Raw genomic sequence first — 24877 nt, 5'->3', positions numbered from 1 at the left:
TCATTTTTCTAGGTACTGATTTTATGTAAAAATAGGTTTTTGCAAATACATGTGTCTCTGCTTCATGTAATCATCGACAGACTTGATGATGTTACGATCAGGGCTGTGTGGGAACCACATCATCACTTCCAGAACTCCTTGTCTTTCTTTACACTCAATAATAATAATAATAATAATCTTTATTTACATAGCGCCAACATATTCCGCAGCGCGTTACAGTTTAACAGTTTCAAAACACAAGTCATGAGTAACAACGTTAACAATACACTAATTAAAGCAAAATAGGACGACCCTGCTCGTGAGAGCTTACAATCTACAATGAGGTGGGGGAGATACAAAGTACAGGTGTGTATTTACAATGGTGTATTTACAATGATGGTCCAGCCATCTTGAGGGAGTGAGGGATGGATGGAGATAGTAAATGGGCTACACCTCCACACTTACACATAGAATGACTTTGATTAGTGAACGTGATAGGCCGCTCTGAACAAACGTGTTTTGAGGGAGCGCCTGAAACTATGCAAATTGTGACTAGTCCTAATTTCTTGGGGTAGAGCATTCCAGAGGATTGGCACAGAGCGGAAGAAGTCTTGGAGTCGGGAGTGGGAGGTACGGATTAGTGCAGAGGTTAGTCAAAAGTCGTTTGCAGAACACAGCTGTTGGTTAGGCCGATAGACAGAAATGAGGGAGGAGATGTAGGGGGGTGCTGCACTGTGGAGAGCGTTGTGGGTGAGAACAAGTACTTTGGAGAGGATCAATGCTACAGTGAGGGTTTTTGTTGTTTCCATGGTGAGAAAAAGGCGGATTCTAGAGATGTTCTTTAGGTGTAAGCGGCAAGAGCGGACAAGAGATTGTATATGGGATGTGAAGGAGAGACTGGTGTCAAACATAATTCTCAGACAGCGCGCCTGCTGCTGGGGTGTTATTATGGTGCCACCCACGGAGAGGGAAATGTCAGATTTAGGGAGGTTAGGAGACGGCGGAAGCAGAAGTAGTTCAGTAATATTCAGTAAGATAGTTCTTAATGCCTCTTGTTATTTGTTTGCTGCAGAATGCATTTGGAGCCAGTCAGTCTTCTTTCTGATGGTATTGGTGTCTGCCTGAATTTCTTGCCATTGAGGACAGTATTAATTTTGACCAAATCCATTTGCTTAACCCCTTCACGAGATGCGCCGTACATGTACTGTGCATGTCGTGTCCCTCCCTTTGATGTGAGCTCCGGCGCTGAGTCCACATCTTTCCCTGCACATGTCAGCTGTTTTGAACAGCTGACATGTGCCCCTAACAGCTACTGGTGGAATCGCAATCCACCCGCGGCTGTTAACCCATTAAATGCCGCTGTCAATCTCTGACAGCAGCACTTATTGTGATTGCACCAGAAGCGTGTCACTAATCCTGCCCATCAGCACCCTTGTCACATGACTGAAGATCACCGATGGGTTGGCATGACAACCCGGGGTCTGCAGGAGACCTCTGTGGTTGCCATTGCTGGATTGCTATGAGAAGAGAATGTTGAGCATGGGTGTCATCGAGCAGTCAAAGAGCCCTATTGTCCTGGTGCTGCAGCCAAACAGAGAGCATCACTTCTGTAATGATTACAGGAAGCTCAATGAGGTGTCCAAGTTCAGTGCGTATCCAATGTAGATGAGCTTATTGAGAGGTTGGGGTCAGCCAGGTACATCACCACCCCTGGACCTAACGAAGGGGTACTGGCAAATTCTCCTGTCTCCAAGTGTCAAGGAGAAGACGGTCTTCTCTACACCTGACGGGTGCTTTCAGTATACCCGGATGCCATTCAGACTGCAAGGAGCCCCATCTACCTTCCAGAGGGCTATGGACTGAATACTAGTCCCACACAATAAGTATGCCGCTGCTTACTTGGATGAAATCGTGATCTTCAGCCTGGATTGGGGAAGTCACCTGCAGAAGGTCAAGGTGGTAATCAATGCACTAAGGAAAGCGGGGTTTACCATAAACCCAAAGAAGTGCGCCCTCAGGAAAGAGGAGGCAAAGTACTTGGGCTATATCGTTGGAAGAGGTGAGATAAAGCTGCAAGTAGACAAAGTGGAGGCAATCCAGAAGTGGCCACAGTCGGTCTCCAAAAAGCAGGTTAGGGCATTTCTGGGAATTGTGGGATATTATCGGCAATTTATTCCAAACTTCACCATGATAGCTGCCCCCTGACTGATCTTCTTAAGGGCACAAAGTCAACGATGGTCAAATAGTCTTCTGAAGCGGAGATGGCATTCCAGGAGTTGAAGCTCGTCCTGTGCCGACAGCCAATCTTGGCCGCACCAGACTTCATGAAGGAGTTTGTGCTCCAGACAAATGGCTCCAAAGTCGGTTTGGGAGCTGTGCTGTCCCAGGTAATAGATGGCGACGAACACTCAGTCCTATACCTGAGTATGAAACTCTACTCCTGTGAGGAAAAACTATGCCATCGTGGAGAAAGAGTGCTTGACTATCAAGTGGGGAGTCAACAACCCTAATAACCTGTTAGGCAGAAACTTCAGGCTAGTGTCGGATCATGCACCCGTGACATGGATGAGGGAAAAAAAGGGGAAGAATGCCTGGGTAACTAGGTGGTTCCTGGCGCTCCAGGACTTCACTTTCCATGTGGAGCACAAGCCAGGGAGGTTACATGGGAACGCAGATGCCCTGTCCAGAGTCCTCTGCTTGGCCAGTGAAGGTGCCAAAACCCCCAGCTTTGGGCAGAAAGGGGGGAATATGTGACAGAGTCACTGGTAAAGTGATGATGGAGAGTAGATACAAGTCACTGCGCATGATGGTGTCAGTGATGTGAAACCAGAGTAGTTTCCTCCAGCACACTATGTGTTGAGAGGTTTAAATGAGAGTTATGTTATGGGCTGGTTTTAGTGGACCTCCATAGAGCAGGTGGGAGGGGGTCCACCATATCACCACTGTATCTCCACCTGCAGTGTCCCGACAGGATCTGTGTGATGTCGAGATCATGTGATCAATCAATAGATGGAGGAATCACATGGTCTGGGCTTAATGGGCGCCCACCATTCCAGGAGTAAGCAGCACTGAACATGAGCTCCTGAAATTTCATCACTTTATACCTTGTAATGAGGAAACTTTAGGACACAACCTGGAAAATGTATTTCCGTGGATTACAGAAGTGAGCAGGACTGAGCTGGACTAAAGAGTTTTTCTGAAAAAGGAGGAAAAATAAGTTTTACATGACAAAACAAGGATCTCCTGGAGGACAGACAGCAAACACCAGGCAGCACCAGGTCTGACATCCACAGGACAGCAAGCATCCTCAGGTAGGGCCATCCTCAGCCTCACCATACTCATAATCTTGCTAGAACTTAAAACTGTCAGAAATAAGAATTAGAATTATAAAAATGGAAAATTTTAGTTTGGAACAAGAGAAACAGAACAAAGTAAATGCTGATAGAGAGCCGGGGACACAAGACAGCAGGGGGTCAGAGATTCTGGAGATAACATACCCTGAAGGGCAGAAGAACAGTCATGCAAAGAAAGCCATAAAAACTGCCACAATTAGAGAAGACTCAGAGACCCTCTATGCTGACTTTACATCTAGTGAGGAAGATAAAAGGAAAAGCAACGTGTTATTCATCACAGAGCATCTCCTGGCCTGGCACACCGCCCTGTGCAAGCAATATAAATATACAACCATGTCTGATACAAATAATTGCCGGCAGATCAGAGTCAGAAACCATGAAGATGACGAGTGCAGCTCACTTGCCATCACTCTGTACAACAGTGGCACCGTCCTGGTGCAAGGGACTGAGATCAATCTGGAGCAATTTGAAGACAAATTCCCTCATATTAAACTCCAGGCCCAATCTCACAAAGAACAACAAACCCCAGCCACCTCTGAGATCCACACCCCTACAGAGACACCACTGCCCCCAATGCGTCACACCCCTCACCCCAGACCCTCAGAGAATGTCTATCTCAACTAGAAAGAGACTTTGTACAATTTAAAGAACATCTGAGAAACACTGGTGACAGAAATGCTAATGACGACATAGTTAATGAGATAAACAAACTGAAATGTGAATACAGGTCGGCCCTGCAGGAAATAACAGCCTCAATGTGTGAACTGCAGGAAGAAAATGCCAAGCTAAGACAGGAGATAGAAAAGCTGAAACCACCAACACCTGGACATCTGAGCCAGGAGGGGCACATGGAAACCAGGAGTGCAGAGGACATGACCTCCATTGGCCAGGAGGCTGAGAGGCCAAATAACCCCAATATGGAGGAACCCGAGTCTAATAAAGGTGAGCCAGAAATAAGATCCATCGAAGAGAGAAGAGAACCTGCCACCAGTGTAATCTCCAGCACAGACCCCCATCAGCAGCCACATCACCCACCCACAACGTCAAAAAGTCCTGATACCGTCCTCATAATGGAATCAAATGGGAAATACCTGAATACACGGAGGCTATTCACAGGAAAAAGGGTCAATAAAATCCGCTGTGCAACTACTGAGCAGGTGACAGCGGTCATCAATAATCCACGGTTTTCCAACCCAAGCCATATCATTATACACACAGGCACAAACAATCTGCCAGACCAGCACCAGCAGATCTCAGGACAACTGGTCCAACTAGCAAGGGCAGCACAACTAAAATTCCCTGACAGCAAAATCATTCTGTCATCTCTGCCCTCAAGAAAGGATATATCCAACCACACCATCCAGAACATCAATATGGACCTATCACCAAGAATGTAATTTGTGCCAGGAGTGATTTTGGCACAACACCCCTCCATAAATCACCATCACCTCTATGACAGTAAGCACCTGAACAAATTAGGGGTCAGCCTTCTGGCCAAAGAGCTGAAGGACATTGTACTAAACAGGGACCCTAGGCCTGGATCCAACACCAACCAGAATCCTGTGAAAAGACCCCCGACAATAAGGAAAGAAACAACAATTATATCAAAGGAAGCTGAAAACATACATCCTCACCCAAAATTAGACCATCAGAGGAGGGAGGAGATCACCATGGAGGAGATCACCGACCTCACACAGAGACATGCAAAACAGAGGCATCCAGAGCAGAGACATACAGAGAAGAGATATGGAGGAGATAAAGACTCTGCTCAACACAGTGTGCAGGTAACTAATGTGGCTGGACGGAACCAACATCATTAATAAACCAGTCAGAGATCCGGTGTGTCCTACACAGCCACACTCATTACAAGGTATACACAAGTGATATAGAAAAATGACTTCACTTAAAACTAGTAGCTGAAACATCCAAGGCCTGAACACCTTGGCCTTTAGATGTAAAACAAATGACCCAGATTTTATACAAAGACTGAAAAACATAAGACATTCAAATTCTCCTAGAAACATGGACCAGGGCCGAAAACGAATCCCTGGTACCCATCGGATAAAGGGAAATTTGTGTCCCTGCTCTGAAAAATAAAAACATTAAACAGGGCCGCTGCTCAGGAGGAATATTGATCTGGCATAAAGAAGAGCTCCACCAGTACATCAATCCGCTGAAGAAAGGAGACAGCCACATATGGTTTAGAATCAGCAGCTCCATCCTCACTGCTCAGTCTGATGTCTATGTCACCTATATACCACCACCAGAGTCACCCTACTTCAATCCAGAGAGCTTTGAGATCTTACAAAGAGAAGCCACCCATTATCAGGCCCTGGGCAAAGTTCTCATCTTTGGAGACCTCAATGCACGAACTGAGAGAGAAAAAGACTTTCTGACCACGAATGGAGACATCTACATATTTGGTGCAGACACTGATGGCCATGACTCAGTACACATGGAGAGAAACAGCTATGACAGTACAGTCAACAAAAGTGGGAAAAAGATCCTGAACCTATGTAGAAGTTTAGGACTTTATATTCTTAATGGCCGTACCAAGGGAGACTCCCTAGGAAGATATACATTAAACTCCCATGTAGGAAAGAGTGTAGTAGACTGCGCTATTACAGATATGGACATGGTAAATATCATCGACTTCATAGTCACCCCGCAAACACACCTGTCAGATCACAGCCAACTTCTCCTATTTATGAAATCTACAAAGAAACCATCCGCACAAAAGCCTCAGCAGAGTGGCCTCTTCAACCTACCTCCATCCTATAAATGGTCCAAGACGTCAGCAATAAAATATCAAGAGGCTCCCAACAGACCCAGAATACAAGAGATGCTCCACCACTTCTACAACTATGAGTACAAGGCTAACCCAGAAGGAGTGAACCAAGTTACAAAAGACCTCAATGATATATTCTATATCATGGCCGAATCGTCCGACCTTAAAAAAGTCATCTATAAAAGGCCAAAAGAAAAACAGACCAATGGTTGGTTTGACAGATAATGTAAAGCCGTACGGAAGACCCTGAGAGCAGCCTCAAACAAGAAACACAGAGACCATAACCATCCGGGTCTGAGGGATGCCTACGACACCATACAAAGGCAATACAAAACCATCCTCAAGAGGAAGAAGCAGAGTTACATCTCCACCAAACTTAACCAACTCCAAGACACCCTCCAAGACAACTCCTTCTGTGAACTATGGAACCACATGGGCACAAAAAGCAAGAAAAACAACATCCATATCCAAAATGGCAATATCTGGCTTCAGTACTTCGGAGGCCTCTACAAAGACATCCCGAAGGAAGAACTAAACCAAGAACGGAAAAACATAACGGAAAAACTAATGGCAATGGAGGAAAAAAATCAAACATTTCCAAAACCCAATGGATATACCAATCTCACTACAAGAAGTTACAGAGAGAATCTCTTCCATAAGATGTAGAAAAGCCATGGCCCGGATGAAATCCCACCAGAAATGCTGAAATACAGCCCACCGGAAATGCAGGCAGCTATAGTTAAACTGTTCAATAGTGCTGGCTACTTCCCTCGTACCTGGAATCAAGGCCTCATCTCACCCATTCACAAGAGTCATCTTCGATGCCATAATCACCCCAATCCTCCTGTATGGCAGTGAAGTCTGGGGCCCTCACACACACCCAGACTGGTCAAAGTGGGATTCCAGACCAACAGAAATATTCCACCTGGAATTCTGTAAACACCTTCTCCAGGTCCATCGGAGCACCACCAACAGTGCCTGCCGGGCTGAGCTGGGCAGATTCCCACTGCACCTAGCGGTCCTGAAGAGGGCGCTGTCCTTCCAGGCTCACCTACAGAGTAGCAAACCAAGCTCCCATCACCATAAAGCCATTCTACATATAAGTGGTCTCCACAAACCAGGAACAGCTCACCCAAACCCAACCTGACCGAACCGTTAACCAGAGGAACCTGACAAAAGGCAGTATCAGGAAGATGGTAGACGAAGAGCAGGAGAGGTACGTAAGTGACTGGAAGAACGAGATCAGCAGCTCTCAGAAACTGAACGTGTACCAGATTCTGCAGAGAGACTACAGACTGGCTCCATATCTGGAGAAACTCTCGGACCCCAGAGACCGACTGATCCTGAGTCGGTATAGACTCAGTGCCCACAATCTGGCCATTAAGGTCGGCCAGCACAGACAGAGCTACAAGTCCAGGGAAGGCAGACTGTGCCTACACTGTGACCTAGAGGCCCTGGAGGATGAGACACATTTCCTGCTACACTGCACCAAATACTCAGCAGTGAGGGATACTCACCTCAGGAGACTGTCCAATCTCTTCCCAGATTTCAGCTCCATGAAGGAGGAAGAGAAAATATATATCCTGCTGGGGGAAGAAGAAAGCGCGGTGGAGATAGCAGCGCAGTATGTGAGCGCATGCCATAGGCTGCGAGAAAGACAGCCATGATATGCCATGCTCCAGGAAACTGTTTGCTCCATCTGAACTGTGGACATTGCTAACTGTGAGCGGGCGGATCTTGCTAGGAAAAGGACTGTTTTTTTTTTTGTTTGCCGAGAGGGCTGTGTTTACTTTCCCAGAATGGTTTATGCTGCCACAATAAACCAAGCCTTTTCTTAATGAGATAGTGTTCCAGTTATACCTCTGTGTCCAGCTGAGTGAGTCATTCTACCACACTACTATTTGTAATGTCTGTTATATATATGGATACTAGCTGAAGAGCCCGGCACTGCCCGGGCATAGTAGCTAACTGTGGTTAGTTACAACAAATTATAATTATCCTCCATCCCACAGTCCCATGCCCATATACCCATCATACATATCCACCATCCCATAGGCCCATGCCCATATACCTATCATACATATCCACCATCCCATAGGCCCGTGCCCATATACCCATCATACATATCCTCCATCCCATAGTCGAGTGCCCATATACCCATCACACATCCTCCATCCCATAGTCCCATGCCCATATACCCATCATGCATATCCTCCATCCCATAGTCCTGTGCCCATATACCCATCATACATATCCTCCATCCAATAGTCCCATGCCCATATACCCATCATACATATTAGTCATCTCATAGTCGAGTGCCTATATACTCATCACACATCCTTAATCTCATAGTCCCATGCCCATATACCCATCATGCATATCCTCCATCCCATAGTCCCGTGCCCATATACCCATCATACATATCCGCCATCCCATAGTCCCGTGCCCATATACCCGTCATACATATCCTCCATCCCATAGTCCAGTGCCCATATACCCATCACACATCCTCCATCCCATAGTCCCGTGCCCATATACCCATCATACATATCCGCCATCCCATAGTCCCATGCCCATATACCCACCATACATATCCGCCATCCCATAGTCCCGTGCCCATATACCCGTCATACATATCCTCCATCCCATAGTCCAGTGCCCATATACCCATCACACATCCTCCATCCCATAGTCCCGTGCCCATATACCCATCATACATATCCGCCATCCCATAGTCCCATGCCCATATACCCACCATACATATCCGCCATCCCATAGTCCCGTGCCCATATACCCATCATACATATCCTCCATCCCATAGTCCAGTGCCCATATACCCATCACACATCCTCCATCCCATAGTCAACCATTATGACATCATAATGAGCGGCGGGGCTTGCAATCTATGATGACATCAGCGTCGCCATGGCAACCATTATGACATCATAATGAGGGCGGGGCTTGATACACACACACTGTTTCCCCATTATGTAGATAGGGGTATTATGGCATCATAATGAGGGGCGGGGCTTGATACACACACACACTTTTTCCCAATTATGTAGACAGGGGCAAAATTGTTTGGTGAATTGGAACGCGCGGGGTAAAAATTTCGCCTCACAACATAGCTTAGGATGCTCTCGGGGTCCAGACGTGTGACTGTGCCAAATTATGTGGCTGTAGCTGCGACAGTGCGGATGCCTATCCCGGACATAAACACACACACATACATACACACTTTGAGCTTTATATATTAGACTAGATTAAGGCTCGATGCTATCGCATCGGGAGGATAGTGACACACCTCTTGCCATGTTAACCCTCAACACACACACATCCTCAACACACACTCCTCTCACCTTTCACCATCTCCACTCACGTCACCCCCCTCTTTCACTCCACATACGACCCTTTCTCTCACTCCATCTCTCATACTCACGCCGTCATCGCCGCTGCTCCACGATCCCTGACACCTTCTTCCGCCAGCGCCATCCTGGATCCAGACGTTGTCCACGCCGGCGACATGTTCTTGCGGCGACGCCATCTTGAGTATCGCGAAATCCCGCGATACTCAAGATGGCGTCAACGAAAGAACATGTCGCCGGCGTGGGCAATGTTGGGATCCAGGATGGCGCCGGCGGAAGAAGATGTCGGGGATCGTGGAGCAGCGGCGATGACGGCGTATGAGAGACAGAGTGAGAGAAAGGGTAGTGTGTGGAGTCAAAGAGTGAGTGGACGTGAGTGGAGATGGTGAAAGGTGAGAGGAGTGTGTGTTGAGGAGGTGTGTGTTGAGGAGTGGTGTGTTGAGGGTTAACATGACAAGAGGTGTGCTGTGACGTCACCAGTTACAACTGGACGGAAGTTGTTACAACCCGGAAGCTGCTTAGCGCATTTATTATTATAGATAAACCACTGTAGTTCGTTGAAAAGGATGGATGTATCTGCTCTTCGCTTTTTTAATCACAAGGTCCCTTTCTGGCCCATGAAGTAGTTGCCTATGTGGCAAAACTAATCGTATTTTACACAACTGTCTAGAGTTTGTGAATTTCTGTGTCTGAGATAGAGAGATTCTATTGTAAACAACACCAGTACATCACTGAATATGCTGCAACTGAATATGATGGTGCTAAAACATACAACCAAACGAATGAAAGAATGAGTAAACGAACCTGTAAACCTCCCAGCGTTTTTCAACGGTGAGCTCCCATAGATCCTCAATCAGCTCGCATTCTTTTTCCTCCATGTCACTTGTCTTCTTGAGTTCATGCTTCATCTGCTTCTTTAATTTCGTTTTCATTTTTGAGGGTACCTGCAACAAACAGTACATTTTCTATGCTATAAATATGCAATACATTTCACCAATTTGTATGTATCATCAAAATAAAATGTCATCTTACTAATTAGGTTGCTGAAAAGGTACATCTAGCAATTTTTTTTCTTCAAATATTGAAGCAGTGATTGTTCATTGTGTGTACTGAAAGATGTATATGTAAGGCTCCATTACAGGAGTGGGAACCCTCCGGCCTGTGGGCTGTTTACGGGCCAAAACATCGCTCCGCCCCCCCCCGGGGTAGATAATAGATAATTTTGTCCAAGGTTTTAGACCTTAATTAGCCAGCTAAGGTTATGGCTTGTTCACTATCATCATTAGGAAAGGCCAGGTGATGCAAATTTCCTGCCTTTATAAAAATCCAGCCTCCTCTAACCTTGTGCCAAAAAACGTTCTTTTAAGCAGCTGTCTAGCACTGTGAAAATGAAAATCGTGGATCCCCATGAAGCAAGAGAAGGCAATAAGAAGATAGCAAAGCATTTTAAAGTTGCCCTTTCCTCAATTCAAAACGCAATTAAAAAATAGCAGTTAATAAGAAAAGTGGAGGTCAAGATAAGGTCTTCCAAGCAAGATGTCAGTGAGAGCTGCTCATAGGATTGGAGATGTGGTACATTGTTCTACTGTTCAGAGACACCTTCACAAACATGGCCTTCATGGAAGAGCTATCAGAAGAAAACTTCTTCTGCATCCTCACCAAAAAATTAATTCAGAAATATGCAAAAGAACATCCAAACAAGCCTGATGCATTTTGAAAACAAGTTCTGTGGAACGATTAGGTTAACAAAAACTCTTTGGCCACAATGATCAAAGGTTTGGTGAGAAAAAAGGGCACAGAATTTCAGGAAAAGAACATCTCGCCAACCAGGGCACCTGTCAGCAGGATTGTGCACAGTAACCTAAACACAGTGACAGGTCGGCGCCAGCGCTGTAATGTGCATATAATTATTATGGTTGATAACCTCAACCATAAGGCTGAGTTCACACGTGGCGTTTTTTTCGCATTTCCGCGGCGGTTTTAACCGCGCGATTTTGCCGTGAAAACGCGAAAAATAAGCATCCCATGCATTCCTATGGGATTCCGCAATGCTGTGCTAATGCTGCGGTTTTTACCGCGGCGGAATCGCTTCGCGGTAAAAACCGCAGCATGCTCATTAATTTGCGGAATCGCGGCGATCCCGCACCCATAGGAATGCATTGTTCCGCTTACTTCCCGCATGTGGCTGTGCACACCATGCGGAAAGTAAGCAGAACATGTGCGGATGGTACCCACGGTCCGGAGGAGAGGAGACTGTCCTCCGGGCTCTGGGTACCATATCCCTGTAAAAAATAGAATTTAAAATAAAAAATATTGTTATTCTCACCCTCCGACGTCCCGCGCAGTCTTCCCGCTTCTCTTCACGCTCCCGTTCCCAGTAATCCTTTGCGAAAATGCCCGCGATGGCGTCTGTTCTCGCGGGATCGCGAAGTCTCGTGGTCTTTCGCGCGACATCATCGCGAATTACCGCGAGACATCGCGATTCCGCGAGAACGGACGTCATCGCGGGCATTTTCGCAAAGGATTACTGGGAACGGATGCGCGGGACGTCGGAGGGTAAGAATAACACCATTTGTTATTTTTTTTTACATCCTATCTTTTACTACTGATGCCGCATAGGCGGCCTCAGTAGTAAAAAGTTGGTCACACTCGTCAAACACTATGTTTGACGAGTGTGACCAACCTGTCAATCAGTTCTCCAAGCGATGCTTCACATCGCTTGGAAAACGCTAGCATTCTGCAAGCTAAATACGCTTGCAAAATGCTAGTTTTTCCGCGGGAAAATCGCCGGAATTTAAAATGCGATTTTCCCGCGGACTTGAATTCCGGAACTCTCGCGGTAATTTCCGCGAGAGTTTCGGTACGTGTGCACTTAGCCTTATAATTATATTCACATTACACATGCGATTATCCTGCAGCGCAGGTGACATGGGCTGGTGCCTGCCTGCAGAAGTTTTTTTTTTTTAGTACGAGTATATAATATTCATTAAGTTTACTAGGGGGCACGTCACTGAGGGATCTGTGACCTGTTAGCAGTCTTCTTTATGAATAGCTAAGCAGAGCACCACATGAAGACCACCCCCAAGCACATCATTAACATTTTAATCCGTATAACGGCGACCTGACATTGTGTGTAGATTACTGTGCACAGGTTCCCTTTAAGCATGGGAGTGGATTAATAATGCTTTGGGGTTGTGTTGCAGCCAATGGCAAAGGGAACATTTCATGGGTAGAGGAAAGAATGGATTAAATGAAATGTCAATAAATTCTTAGTAAAAAAACAGAAGTTGAAAAGCGAATGGTTCTACAAATGGAAAATGATCCTAAAGACACATCAAATTCCTAACAAGGGCTACCTCAAAAGGCGCAAGCTGAAGGTTTTACAATGGCCCTCACAGTTCCCTGATCTGAACGTCATTGAAAATCTTTGGCTAGACCTCAAAATAGCAGTGTATGTAAGATGATCCAGGAATCTCACAGAACTGTAAGAATTTTCCAAGGAAGAATGGATGGAAATCCCTCAATTAAGAATTGAAAGACTCTTGGCTGGATACAAAAATAGTTTACAAGCTGTGATACTTTCAAAATGGCGTGCTACTAGGTACTAAACATGCAAGCTGCCCAAACTTTTGCAATGGCCCATTTTCCTTTTTGCCGCTGTATTCTGTGGACTTTGTTTTACTATTAGTGACAATCGACTATGTTTACATTCATTTGTTGCTACCTAATTACTTGCTGATAACTATATCTCGCCTATTAGTGATACGTAATAAAAATGTATACTTTTTATAATTGAATAGGTCTCTATTATTATTTATTTGTTCCTTGAGGTTATCCACTCCTTTTTCTGTAGTATTTATTGTGTTATTTATGTTGCAATTATGAGGAGTTTTGAGAAATTATTTTTTTACACATAGTGATCCCCGTTGTGCTATATAAGAGTCTGTGGACATTATTGCTGGAGTCTGAAAAGCAACAATGTAGTGGCCACCACCTGCATATTGATGGAGTGCTAACCAAAGTATATGAAAGACAAATGCAGTTAAAAAAAAAAAGGAAAGACTTAGGGTACCGTTACACCTAGCGATGCACCAGCGATCCCGACCAGCGATATGACGCGGACAGGATCGCTGGTGCATCGCTAGGTGGTCGCTAGTGAGCTGCCACACAGGCAGATCTCACCAGCGATATCGCTGGGGACGGGGATCGATACTTACCTGTCAGACGCGGCGATCCTGCGTCCTCCCGCCCGGCTCCACGCGTCGCTCGTCAGCGCCACAAGAAGCCCAGCATGAAGTGGCCGACGAGAAATGGTCCTGGAGCTTATCGCGCGATCAGCGATAACCAGCGGGGGAGCGGTCGGAGGTAAGTATCACATGCAGCGATATCGCTAGCAATATCGCTGCTACGTCACAAAATCAGTGACTTTACAGCGATATTGCTAGCGATATCGCAGTGTGTAACGGGGGCTTTACAAATGTTTGGTTGCACTTCCTAAATATAAACAGTGTAAATTTAGAGACAATTTGCACATTTCATTTCCATAGGAGCATTCAATGGCCTATAAATCTCCTTACCTGGCATGTCCCTCTCCATAAGGAAAAAGGTTACCCCTTAGACTCCACTCAGAGACCTCTAATGCAGCTAAATAAGATCACTTGCTTTGCACTGAGGAGGGGAAACACTGTAAAACACGAGTCTGCACATTGAGATTCTGGTTTGGCTTTTATATTGCAAGGCTCATTAAAGGGTCGATATTGACTTTTAGGATTGCTACTTCCAATAGCTGGCACTAGAGTTCAAGTCCTCTTCCTATGTGAAGAAACAATTTGCATATTTAATTTCCCAGAGAAGCATTTTATGGCCTATAAGCCTTCTTACTCTGGCATGTCACTCTCCATAAGGAGAAACGTTAACCCTTACACCCCAGTCAAAAGCATCTCATACAGCCAAACTGGATCTCATGAATAGAGGAGGGGAAACACCCTGAAACACGTCTTCATATTGAGCTTCTGGTTTATCTTCTTACCCTAAGTCATGTGGCAAGGCTCGTTAAAGGGTCGATATTGACTTTTAGGACTGATACTTACAACAGATGGCACTAGACTTCAAGTTTTCTTCCTCTCTGAAGAGACAATTTGTATATTTAATTTCCCAGCATCAGGCATGTCACTCGCCATAAGGAGAAAAGTTACCCCTTCGATTCTTTATTAAATAACAAACAAAAGACATCACACGAACTTGGACAAGTCAAATAGAAACTTTTAAAATATTGCATATTGTACCAGAATATAGAAAAGAAAATAAGTGATAACTATGAGCAATAAATTGCCATGTGCATAGTCATCTGTAGATTGGCTCATGGAAAAAGTATTACAGTCATGGCCAAAAGTATTGACACCCCTGCAATTCTGTCAGATAATATTCAGTTTCTTCCTGAAAATGATTGCAAACACAAATTCTTTGGTATTATCTTCATTTAATTTGTCTTACATGAAAAAACACAAAAGAGAACGAAGCAAAAAGCAAAACATTGATCATTTCACACAAAACTCCAAAAATGGGCCGGACAAAAGTATTGGCACCCTCAGCCTAATATTATTATTATTATTATTATTATTATTATTATTATTATTATTTATTGTTCTAGCGCCATTTATTCCATGGCGCTTTACATGTGAGGAGCGGTATACATAAAAACAAGTACAATAATCTTAAACAATACAAGTCATAACTGGTACAGGAGGAGAGAGGACCCTGCCCGCGAGGGCTCACAATCTTCAAGGGATGGGTGATAATACAGTAGGCGAGGGTAGAGCTGGTCGTGCAGCGGTTTGGTCGATCGGTGGTTACTGCAGGTTATAGGCTTGTCGGAAGAGGTGGGTCTTCAGGCTCTTTTTGAAGGTTTCGATGGTAGGTGAGAGTCTGATATGTTGTGGTAGAGAGTTCCAGAGTAGGGGTGATGCGCGAGAGAAATCTTGTATGCGATTGTGGGAAGAGGAGATAAGACGGGAGTAGAGAAGGAGATCTTGTGAGGATCGGAGGTTGCGTGCAGGAAAGTACCGGGAGACGAGGTCACAGATGTATGGAGGAGACAAGTTGTGGATGGCTTTGTATGTCATGGTTAGGGTTTTGTAATGGAGTCTCTGGGCAATTGGGAGCCAGTGAAGGGATTGACAGAGGGGAGAAGCTGGGGAATAGCGGGGGGACAGGTGGATTAGTTGGGCAGCAGAGTTTAGAATAGATTGGAGGGGTGCGAGAGTGTTTGAGGGGAGGCCACAGAGCATGAGGTTGCAGTAGTCAAGGCGAGAGATGATGAGGGCATGGACTAGGGTTTTTGCAGATTCTTGGGTGAGGAATGAACGGATGCGTGAAATATTTTTGAGTTGAAGTCGGCAGGAAGTGGAAAGGGTTTGGATATGTGGTTTGAAGGAGAGATCAGCGTCAAGGATTACTCCGAGGCAGCGAATACTTGGTAATACTTGGTTGCACAACCTTTAGCCAAAATAACTGCGACCAACCGCTTCCGGTAACCATCAATGAGTTTCTTACAATGCTCTGCTGGAATTTTAGACCATTCTTCTTTGGCAAACTACTCCAGGTCCCTGATATTTGAAGGGTGCCTTCTCCAAACTGCCATTTTTAGATCTCTCCACAGGTGTTCTATGGGATTCAGGTCTGGACTCATTGCTGGCCACCTTAGATGTCTCCAGTGCTTTCTCTCAAACCATTTTCTAGTGCTTTTTGAAGTGTGTTTTGGGTCATTGTCCTGCTGGAAGACCCATGACCTCTGAGGGAGACCCAGCTTTCTCACACTGGGCCCTACATTATGCTGCAAAATTTGTTGGTAGTCTTCAGACTTCATAATGCCATGCACATGGTCAAGCAGTCCAGTGCCAGAGGCAGCAAAGCAACCCCAAAACATCAGGGAACCTCCGCCATGTTTGACTGTAGGGACCGTGTACTTTTCTTTGAATGCCTCTTTTTTCTCCTGTAAACTCTATGTTGATGCTTTTGCCCTAAAAGCTCTACTTTTGTCTCATCTGACCAGAGAACATTCTTCCAAAATGTTTTAGGCTTTTTCAGGTAAGTTTTGGCAAACTCTAGCCTGGCTTTTTTATGTCTCGGGGTAAGAAGTGGAGTCTTCCTGGGTCTCCTACCATACAGTCCCTTTTCATTCAGACGCCGACGGATTGTACGGGTTGACACCGTTGTACCCTCGGACTGCAGGGCAGCTTGAACTTGTTTGGATGTTAGTGGAGGTTCTTTATCCAACATCCGCACAATCTTGCGTTGAAATCTCTTGTTAATTTTTCTTTTCCGGCCACATCTAGGGAGGTTAGCCACAGTGCCATGGGCTTTAAACTTCTTGATGACACTGTGCACGGTAGACACAGGAACATTCAGGTCTTTGGAGATGGACTTGTAGCCTTGAAATTGCTCATGCTTCCTCACAATTTGGTTTCTCAAGTCCTCAGACAGTTCTTTGGTCTTCTTTCTTTTCTCCATGCTCAATGTGGTACACACAAGGACACAGGACAGAGGTTGAGTCAACTTTAATCCATGTTAACTGGCTGCAAGTGTGATTTAGTTATTGCCAACACCTGTTAGGTGCCACAGGTAAGTTACAGGTGCTGTTAATTACATAAATTAGAGAAGCATCACATTATTTTTCAAACAGTGCCAATACTTTTGTCCACCCTCTTTTTTATGTTTGGTGTGGAATTATATCCAATTTGGCTTTAGGACAATTCTTTTTGTGTTTTTTCATTTAAGACAAATTAAATGAAGATAATAATACCAAAGAATTTGTGTTTGCAATCATTTTCAGGAAGAAACTGAGTATTATCTGACAGAATTGAAGGGGTGTCAATACTTTTGGCCATGACTGTACATGGGAAAGGTGAACCAAAGAGGAGCTCTCTTTCCCACATGATGCTTTTTCTAAGAGACAGGTAATGGGTGACACTACACATAGCACTTTATTGCTCATAGTTATTGCTTATTATCTGTTCTATAATCTTTTGGTACTGCATTATTTATTGTCTGTACATGTGCATTGGACATTCTTCTTTACTGAATGGTACTTGACATCACTTAGGGGTAGTATGCATTCATACTGTCATGATTCAGTTGTCAGGTGTCCCAAGTCCAGGGGCTCTTTCCCTGCCCTTAACGCTAGGGGTGCCCTAGCTCGCCCTGTTCTTTGGATTACTTCTGATGAAGATGCTGGGGCCACATACCTTGCCTTAGCTCCTGAGTACGCCCTCAGTTGATATCCTTCCGCAACCCAGGGAAGAGTGGAGTAGAAGTGTATCGTAATACTACACCAACCAGACTAACAAGGTAATACAAACAGGGATAAAGGAAAATACCAATCATACATATACACTACCGTTCAAAAGTTTGGGGTCACCCAGACAATTTTTGTGTTTTCCATGAAAACTCATACTTTTCTTAATCAAATGAGTTGCCAAATGAATTTAAAATCTAGTCCAGACATTGACAAGGTTCGAAAAAAATATTTTTATTTGAATTAATAATTTTCTCCTTTAAACTTTGCTTTCGTCAAAGAATGCTCCCTTTGCAGCAATTACAGCATTGCAGACCTTTGGCATTATTCTGGCAGTTAATTTGCTGAGGTAATCTGGAGAAATTTCACCCCATGATTCCAGAAGCCCCTGCCACAAGTTGGTTTGGCTTGATGGGCACTTTTTGCTTACCATACAGTCAAGCTGCTCAATGGGGTTGAGATCTGGTGACTGCGCTGGCCACTCTTTTAGAGATAGAATACCGGCTACCTGCTTCTTCCCTAAATAGCTATTGCATAATTTGGGTCATTGTCCTGTTGTAGGATGAAATTGGCTCCAATCAAGCGTTGTCCACAGGGTATGGCATGGCATTGCAAAATCGAGTGATAGCCTTCCTTATTCAAAATCCCTTTTACCTTGTACAAATCTCCCACTTTACCAGCACCAAAGCAACCCCAGACCATCACATTACCTCCACCATGCTTGACAGCGTCAGGCACTCTTCCAGCATCTTTTCAGTTCTGCGCCTCTCAAATGTTCTTCTGTGTGATCCAAACACCTCAAACTTGGATTCGTCTGTCCATAACACTTTTTTCCAATCTTCCTCTGTCCAATGTCTGAGTTCTTTTGCCCATATTAATCTTTTCCTTTTATTAGTCAGTCTCAGATATTGCTTTTTCTTTGCCACTCTGCCTGAAGGCCAGCATCCCGGAGTTGCCTCTTCACTGTAGACATTGACACTGATGTTTTGCGTGTACTATTTAATGAAGCTGCCAGTTGAGGACCTGTGAGGCATCGATTTTTCAAACTACAGACTCTAATGTATTTGTCTTGTTGCTCAGTTGTGCAGTGGGGTCCCCACTTCTCTTTCTACTCTGGTTAGAGCCTGTTTGTGCTCTCCTCTGAAAGGAGTAGTACACACCGTTGTAGGAATTCTTTAGTTTCTTGGCAATTTCTTGCATGGAAAAGCCTTCATTTCTAAGAACAAGAACTGTCAAGTTTCACATGAAAGTTCTTTTTTTCTTGTCATTTTTGAGAGTTTAATGGAACCAACAAATGTAATGCTCCAGATTCTCAACTAGCTCAAAAGAAGGTCAGGTTTATAGCTTCTGTAATCAGCCAAACTGTTTTCAGCTGTGCTAACATACTTGCACAAGGGTTTTCAAGAGTATTCTAACCATCCATTAGCCTTCTTACACAGTTAGCAAACACAAAGTACCATAAGAATAATGGAGTGATGGTTGTTGGAAATGGGCCTCTATACACCTATGAAGATAATTGCATTACAAACCAGACGTTTGTAGCTAGAATAGTCATTTACCACATTAACAATGTATAGAGTGTATTTCTGAATCATCTAATGTTAGCTTCATTGGAAAAAACTGTGCTTTTCTTTCAAAAATAATTATTGATATTTATTTTACATTATTTTAATCTGTCATACTAATAAAAAAGATTTTATATCATGATGTAACATATGGACTGTGGATCGTTTTTTTTCTTTGGTGTTTTGGTGGATTGATTTCCGATTGTCCAATTTGTTCATAATTGTCCAGTTTTTCGGTTAGCACATACACTAAAGATGTGTGCACACGTTGCGGATTCTACCGCGGATGCGCAGTGAATTTGGCCCGGCAGGTCTGCAGCAGAATCTCCTGTGTTGTACAGTAGCATTAAAGTCAATGTAATTTGAAAAACGCTGTGCACATGCTGCGGAAAAATCTGCACGGAAACACTGCGGGTTCATTTCCACAGCATGTCAATTCTTTGTGCGGATCGGGAGGGGGGAAGAGTGTGGGTGGTGACTGTGTGCGTGGATGGTGTGTGGGCAGTGACTGCGTGCGTGTATAGGCCTATGTGTGTGTGTTTGTGTGGGGTTTGCGGGGCTGTGCGGGGGGTCTGCCGGGGCTGTGCGTGGGATCTGCTGGCCTGTGCGGGGGTCATCGGGCTGTGCGGGGGGTCTGCGGGCCTGTGCGGGGGTTCTGCGGGCCTGTGCGGGGGTTGCCGGGACTGTACGGGGTCTTGCAGGGGTCTGCTGGGCAGCGCTGAAAAGTAAAGAGGCACGGGACCTGCGGACACTGAAAATGAGCAAGCTTGCACAGGACCTGCGAATCCTGCTTTGAGCAGGGGGTTGGACCAGATGGCCCAGGAGGTCCCTTCCAACTCTACAATTCTATGATTCTATGGACAGACATCTGACTGGGATGATTTAGCGAATCCTGCTTTGAGCAGGGGGTTGGACCAGATGGCCCAGGAGGTCCCTTCCAACTCTACAATTCTATGATTCTATGGACAGACCTATGGTCATGTGACTGCAAGGGGGCGTGGCTTAGCGTCCTGCTTTCAGATATGACAGGACACCATGCAACAACTCAGAGTCAGGCAAAACGGAGGTCACAACAGTACGGGCAAACGAGGTACAGGAGGGACAAACAGACGGGTAGTCAGACAAAGCCAAAGGTCATACACAAGAGGGTGACGTGGTACCAAGGGGACGAGCAGAGAGAAGTCGGGTCACAAGCAGAGAGTCATACACGAGAGGTAGCGCAGTACAAGAGGGTCAGGCAGAACTCGTAACAGGGACAGAACCAGTTCACAACCAAGCAGGCAACAAGTTATCAGGCACAAGGCACACGTATACAAGAGGTCACTTAACTCAGCCGAGGGCAGGAGTATAACTGACACCGGACCCAGGTCCAGTGAGCACTAAATAGCCTCCTTCTGCAAGAGAGAGGCAGCACAATTAACCCATAGTCTAACCAGGACGGGTCAAAGCGAAATCCCGTCCTGGATCATGACAGTACCCTCCTCTCAATGGGGGGCCACCGGACCCCCAGGTCTCTCAGGGTACTTGGCGTGAAAGGCTCGGATCAACCGATCCGCATGAACTGATCGAGCAGGAACCCACGAGCGTTCCTCAGGACTGTAGCCCTTCCAATGTATCAGATACTGAAGTGCACGATGGACCAACCTGGAGTCGACAATTCGTTCCACCTCGTACTCAACCTGCCCGTCTACCAAAACCGGTGGCGGGGAAGATGATGATCCTTCCCCACCGTACCTCACAGGTTCAAAAGGGCCTTATGGAAAACATTAGGGATCCGTAGAGATGGCGGGAGACTCAACCGAAAAGCCACCGGGTTAACTGCTTCAGTAATTTCATAGGGACCTATAAACTTGGGTCCAAGCTTCGCAGAGGGGACCTTGAGCCTTATATTTTTGGTGGATAACCATACCTTATCCCTGACCTGAAACACTGGACCCACGGATCGTTTTTTTGTCCGCAAAAAATTTAAATTTGTCCTGGGCCTTCGCAATGTTATTCTGGACCTCTCGCCATACCTCCCCCAACTGCTAGATCGTCTCATCTGCCCCAGGACACCCAGAATTCAAATGGGAAAATTCTCCAAAATGAGGATGAAACCCATGATTGCAAAAAAATGGAGATGTACCCGTAGACTGGTTAATACGGTTGTTAAATGCAAACTCAGCCAATGGTAACACAGAACACCAATCATCCTGTCGGGCTGAGGTCAAACAACGCAGAATTTGCTCCAGAGACTGATTTGTCCGCTCAGTCTGCCCATTAGTCTCTGGATGGTAGGCGGATGAAAAGGACAGACCAATACCCAACCTCCTACAAAAAGCTCTCCAAAATCTGGACACAAATTGCACTCCCCTATCAGACACCACATTCAAGGGTACCCCATGCAACCGCACCACATGCTCTACAAACAATCTGGACAATGTTTCCGCATTAGGTAGAGCTGCCAAAGGTACAAAATGTGCCTGCTTACTAAACCTGTCCACTACAACCCAGACCACGGTATTACCCTTGGAGGGGGGAAGGTTGGTGATGAAATCCATGGACAGATGAGTCCATGGTCTCTCAGGAATTGGCAGTGGTACCAATTCCCCAGCCAGCCGGTTATGGGGAGTTTTCGCACGGGCACAAACCTCACACGCAGAGACATACTCCCCAACATCAGAGGCTAAAGAAGACCACCAGAATATTCTAGCAATGGCCTTCCGGGTGGCTGAGATCCTTGGATGTCCACCCAGAAGTGAGTCATGGAACTCCTGGAGGACCTTGAGACGAAACTGAGCTGGCACAAAAAGTTTATCCCCCGGCTTAGCTGGAGGTGGAAGAGACTGGGCTTCTCGAATCTCCCGCTCCAACACATTAGATACATCTGCCACCACCACCCCAGGCTGAAGAATGGAGGATGGAGGTTCCGGGGGGGACACCGGATCTAGACTGTGTGACAACGCATCCGCTCTGATATTCTTGGATACTGGCCGAAAAGTGATCGAGAAGTTGAATCGGGGAAAAAAAAGTGACCATCTAGCCTGTCTGGGAGTCAACCTTTCAGTAGTGAGAAAAGCGGTTTTCCACTCATCTCCGTCCCGGACTCGGATAAGGTTATACGCTCTCCGTAGATCTAATTTCGAAAACCACTTAGCTCCGGACAACTGATTGTATAAATCAGGAATAAGTGGAAGGGGATACATATTCCTCACAGTTATTTTATTTAACTCACGGAAATCGAGGCATGGGCGCAAACCACTGTCTTTTTTCTTTACAAAAAAGAACCCCGCCACCACAGGAGAAACAGGACGAATATGTCCCTTACGGGGACTCTCGGAAATATATTCCCTCATCGCAGCCCATTCCGGACCCGAGAGGTTATACAAGCGGGCTTTGGGCAATTTAGCACCTGGAACCAGGTCAATGGCACAATCAAATGGGCGGTGTGGTGGTAAAACCTCAGCCTCCTTTTTCGGAGAAAACGTCCGTATAATCTTTCAGGCACTCCGGAATACCTTCTAGACCCACGGACGACACAGACACAGAAACAAGACATTTCTCAGAGCAATAGGGACCACATTTAACAATGTCCCGAGATTCTCAATTAATCACAGGATTATGCAGATGTAACCAGGGGAACCCCCAACACCAGTCCCGCAGGCAGGTTGTTCATTACAAAACATGAAATACGTTCCTGGTGCAAGGAACTCACTTTAAGGAGAAACTCTTCAGTACGAAACATAATGTCATTCTTAACCAGTGGTGTTTTGTCAATAGCAATAATGTGAATCGGAGTCTCCAACCTAACTATCCCTAACTTACTCCTGGCCACCAAGTCAGAGTCAATAAAGTTCAATGATGAACCACAATCCACAAAGGCAGAAGTGGATGTGGAGACACTCCCACAACAAAGTTCCACTTGAAACAACATTTTAGAGAAGGCAGAAAAGGGTACCTGAGAGCCTGGGTGACCTCCACGATAATCACCCGGGCTCAGTCGCTTGTTGGTTAGTGGCCGGGAGGGGCAATCCTTTTTCCAATGTCCAGACTCGCCACTGTGAAAACAGCATTTTCTCACGCGCCGTTGTCTCCTTTCTTCCTCCTTAAGGTCGATGGTTCCCATCTCCGTGATTTTCAATGTAGAACTGGCTCCCCTTCCTTGGGAGAATAATGATGTCTCGGTTTGTATCAGTCCCCTTGCCCGTAACCTGTGATCCATCCGGACGGCCTGTGTCATAGCCTCCTCCAGGGAATCAGGTGGGGGGTGGAGAGCCAAGGCGTCTTTCAGATGCTCAGACAGGCCTCTACGGAACAACCCCCGGAGGGCGGCGTCATTCCAGCAGACCTCAGCAGCCCAGCGTCTGAACTCTGAGCAAAACCACTCGGCTGAGTGTTTCCCCTGGCAAACATTCATCAACATGTCCTCAGCCATACGCATCTGATCAGGCTCATCATAAATATGCCCCAGGGCCTCAAAAAATGCATCTACAGTCATACGCTCAGGGGCCGTGGTAGGAAGGGAGAAAGCCCAAGCTTGGGGGGCTCCCCTTAACAGGGAGATAATGACCCCCACTCTCTGACTTTCATCCCCAGAAGAGTGTGGTCGTAAGGAAAAAAAAAAGCTTACAGCCCTCCTTGAAAACCCTGAATTCATTTTTATCTCCAGAAAAGGTATCGGGTAATTTAACCGGAGATTCCGGGGAAATTAATGTAACATCCCGAGCCCCCAATGAAAGAACTCCCTGCACAGTGTCAGCGATCAGCTGCAGAGACTGAGCCAGGACTCTTTGTTCTCCAAGGAGTTTCTGAGACATCTGAGTCAGGTGCTTAACCTGTTCAGAAAGAGTGTGCATAGGATCCATCACCCACACAGGTAAATGGGAGCAGAGAGAAAAAAAAAAACGGTATGGGTCAGTTATAATGTCAGAGACACCGCATTACACTTGCTCATAGAGCCAGTGCGCGTGTCCTGAGTACAGAAGCAGTGCTAAAAGTTACCTGGGGAGCAGGGCTGCAGAGGTGACAATGCATGCTTCAAAACTATTAGTGTCAGGGTCCAGTCAGCGCTGAAAAGTAAAGAGGCACGGGACCTGCGGACACTGAAAATGAGCAAGCTTTCACAGGACCTATGGTCATATGACTGCAAGGGGGCGGGGCTTAGCATCCTGCTTTCAGATATGACAGGACACCATGCAACAACTCAGAGTCAGGCAAAACGGAGGTCACAACAGTACGGGCAAACGAGGTACAGGAGGGACAAACAGACGGGTAGTCAGACAAAGCCAAAGGTCATACACAAGAGGGCGACGTGGTACCAAGGGGACGAGCAGAGAGAAGTCGGGTCACAAGCAGAGAGTCATACATGAGAGGTAGCGCAGTACAAGAGGGTCAGGCAGAACTCGTAACAGGGACAGAACCAAATCACAACCAAGCAGGCAACAAGTTATCAGGCACAAGGCACACGTATACAAGAGGTCACTTAACTCAGCCGAGGGCAGGGAGTATAACTGACACTGGACCCAGGTCCAGTGAGCACTAAATAGCCTCCGTCT

The 24877-nt window shown here is 45.8% G+C and overlaps 1 protein-coding gene across 2 annotated transcripts in view; it reads right to left on the bottom strand.

The window, feature by feature from the left end:
- The window catches only part of LOC141099767 (NFX1-type zinc finger-containing protein 1-like), a 486056-nt gene that overhangs the window by 174053 nt on the left and 287126 nt on the right, over window positions 1-24877 (bottom strand). For both annotated transcript variants that reach the window (XM_073587805.1, XM_073587806.1), the window contains one exon: window positions 10290-10429. In XM_073587805.1, coding sequence (XP_073443906.1) covers window positions 10290-10429 — 140 coding nt within the window. The remainder of the gene's footprint in view (window positions 1-10289; window positions 10430-24877) is intronic.

This window comes from Dendrobates tinctorius, unplaced genomic scaffold (assembly GCF_039654945.1).
Source record: "Dendrobates tinctorius isolate UK_male_01 unplaced genomic scaffold, ASM3965494v1 ptg000102l, whole genome shotgun sequence".
Classification (NCBI taxonomy): domain Eukaryota; kingdom Metazoa; phylum Chordata; class Amphibia; order Anura; family Dendrobatidae; genus Dendrobates; species Dendrobates tinctorius.
Note: the sequence above shows the minus strand (reverse complement) of the source record. Positions and strands in the feature narration are given on the sequence as shown.